Raw genomic sequence first — 3,173 nt, forward strand, 5'->3', positions numbered from 1 at the left:
TTCACCTTAATATTGTTAAAATTATACTCTTTCTGTTTTTTCTTAAGCTAGAGTTGAATTTGCACATATGCCGAGATACAACTTTGACCATTAATATCTTTAATTCGAGGTTAGTAAAAAATTATGAAAACGTTAATTTATAAAAGTTACACTATGACAATTTACAACATATTATATATATGATCATATTTATATATTATATATTGGTAAAAAAATTAAATCAATAATGACATATGAATAGTGGAAAATCCCAACTCTACCTTATAAAAAAATGGAGCGAGTACCATTAGAAAATTTCAGGCCAGATCATATCATCGTTTTAATTCTATTCGCTTATTGTCATGCATCTTTATTTCCGTATTTGTAAAAATTACGAAAATTAATATGTATGAAAAATAAACGTTGAGACGAATCTAACAAAATCTCACTTGATAATGAATTTTTATACATTGATATACAATTATTAGACAATCAGATAACATTAACATTAAGAAATATTCAGATCAGATCAAATCATAACTTTAAAAAATTAGTGGAGGTGACCAATATGGTTGAGAATATGATGTTAGTTTAATACTTTAATACCCTCACCCCCACATGATTTGGTTCAACTTTTCTCACGGGATTATGCTGACTGACTCCTTCCATCTCCCATCTCTAAGCAATTGCCCCATTAAATATTCCAGTGTTCCCTCTCACTCCACTCCACTCCACTCCACTCCCTATTTTAGCAAGCAAAACCGTTGGATGATGTGATCAACTCATTACTTAGTCAGCCTTCTTCATTTCCATTCTCATCATTTTTTTATTTTTTTTTTTACCGTTATTTTCAAGCTACTCTTCTTGATACTCCCCACTTGTCTTCCTGCTAAAGTCACTCCCTCTCTACTCAACCTCTCTCTCTCTCTCTCTCTCTCTCTCTCTCTCTCTCTTTCATAGTCTAACCAACACCAACTTACTCCTTATATAATTACTTGATCCAAGTACAGGTAGAAGATAACCAAAATCAACAACTATGTCATCTAAATCCCCTGTTTTCTCCATGCTTGAACCTAACCATTTCAGCGATTACGGCTTCGACCCTCAGATCGATTATTTCCAGGTATCATTTTCTTACTCCTTCCGTTACAAATTAATTGATATCGCTAGTTTATACACCTCATAAATAAGCTCAATACACTAATAACGTATCAACTAAATCTAGACCCGGCAGATTTATTATTTATTACATTACATTTATAATTGTTATTAGATTTGTATTAATAGTCAGTGACTAACCTCCCTCCCGTGATCTCTAAATGTTCTTCGTCCGTATTTTTTCACATTTTTGAGTGTCATGTGACAACTGAATTTGGACGGAGTAAAATAATATCAAATTTTTGATTGAAGGTGTTGGAGGAGGCGAGGAAGCATAAGAGGGAAACAACAACAAGATCGATAGACACCCTCCATTTCAAGCTCCAAAAACCAATCTCAAAAGACGACGCAAAAAAGTGTTCAAAGAAAAAGAGGCGTCAATGGTGGTGGAAGAACGCAGTGCTCTTCTTCAAGACTAAATGGGCCGCCCAACACCAAAGACCAAGCCCACTTGACTACCACCACCACCAGCAGCCTTACAAAGGTGGGTCCATCTCCGGCCCAATTTACTTCACCGACAGCTTAATTGGGTCGGAGCCCATTTCTCCTTGTCGGACCACCAGCCGCCCAACTTCCGGCCCAATTGCCGGAACACTGACACCAACAAGGAAGGGTGATTTGGAGATCCCGTATATCAGTCTCAAGGATCTTAATATGGAACCGTCGCACGTGATCTCTGCTGCTCCCATGCCTATTTATTTAGTTACTTAATTTAATTAAATAAAAGTTTAAACAGACTAATATGTCCTTTTTGGTGATGAGAGTAACATATTTTTTTTTCTTCATTTTTTAAGGAAAAAAAATGATTTAATGAGATTGGGATTTTATTAAGGGAAACAAATCTTGGGTTTTATTGGGATTAATTAGGTTAATGAGATGGTTAACTTTTTAATTATTTTTAACATAAAAAAAAAAAAAAAAAAAAAAAAAACTTTTTGAATTTTTTTCCCTTTTGGTTGTATTTTTTTGCACAAAAAAATGTTCTTTGTGCAAAGGCTTCTTTTAGATGAGTGTTTATTTAATATAATTATAATGGTGTTGGACCGCTCGGTTAAGCTTTTACTTTGACTGAGGTGTGTTTTTGTCCTAGATGTTGACCTGCATCAGAAATAAAAGCATGGAGCGGGAAACACGACGTCGTTTCTTTTTTCACTCTTTATGTTGGAAAGGGCCGTTAGCTTTAGCCCTTAGCTAGTTATTTTATCTATTATTGTTAATTGTTTTGGTCCTACATAAATTGTAATGTTAGTTATGGAAGTGATTAGCTTGGATTTTCAGTTGATTTGTGACTTAATTTATTACAGTATCATTTAATCTTATCACCTTTCCCATGTTCTTTCTCTAACAAAAAGGTAATTTTGAATACACTATTTTATATATAGTTTTCGGAAGAGTTGTGGAGGGATACCCTTTTTTTTTTTTTTTTTTTTTTTAAGAACAAAGAACATATTAGGAAACCCTCCTTAAGAGGGGAATTCGTAATGCGTCGGAAGAAAGGACGGAAATTAGAAAAGAATTATTACAAGGAACATTATTTATACTTTCACCAACTAAATAACTAACAATATTTCTAACATGTACTCCGTAATTCTAATACTCCCTCCGCCAACTATTATCTGCAACATATACTATATTTGGGTGCTCTTTATTATGTGCAACAAATGTTTTTCTTTTCATTTTTAGTAAATTTTAAAGAGTAAAATGACCAACTTACCCTTACTTTATTTTAACAACTTTGTTTAATATTTTATAATCACAATTACTTACCAACTAATCAATCCAATAACTGTAATCCTTTCCACCGAAATTCAACCCCTTTCATCCCCCTTTCATCAAAAATCACTCATCTTCCCAACAACCTCATTCAATGTAGTGCATTGAATTCCTCTCGATTATGTTGTCCAGTTTGCTTCAAAATTGCAGAATTCTCCAGAACTTCAACCCTGAACTAAGAAGTTCTTTGGTTTTCCCTCTTCTCTCTCCTCATGCGATTTTCTTTTCTGGCTCTCATTTTGTAACACCCCAATAATTCTCTC

General features: G+C 33.8%; 1 protein-coding gene across 1 annotated transcript; it reads left to right on the plus strand.

Annotated features, from left to right (window-relative positions):
- The first annotated feature begins 601 nt into the window (after positions 1 to 601).
- On the plus strand, positions 602 to 2,507 carry LOC110735001. The gene is made up of 2 exons (XM_021915122.1): positions 602 to 1,102; positions 1,390 to 2,507. Exons 1-2 carry the CDS (start codon positions 1,016 to 1,018, stop codon positions 1,846 to 1,848), a joined length of 546 nt encoding a protein of 181 aa, XP_021770814.1. The 5' UTR covers positions 602 to 1,015; the 3' UTR covers positions 1,849 to 2,507.
- The last annotated feature ends 666 nt before the right edge of the window (positions 2,508 to 3,173 follow it).

The sequence above is a fragment of the Chenopodium quinoa genome, unplaced genomic scaffold (genome assembly GCF_001683475.1).
Source record: "Chenopodium quinoa cultivar QQ74 unplaced genomic scaffold, ASM168347v1, whole genome shotgun sequence".
Taxonomy (NCBI): Eukaryota; Viridiplantae; Streptophyta; class Magnoliopsida; order Caryophyllales; family Amaranthaceae; genus Chenopodium; species Chenopodium quinoa.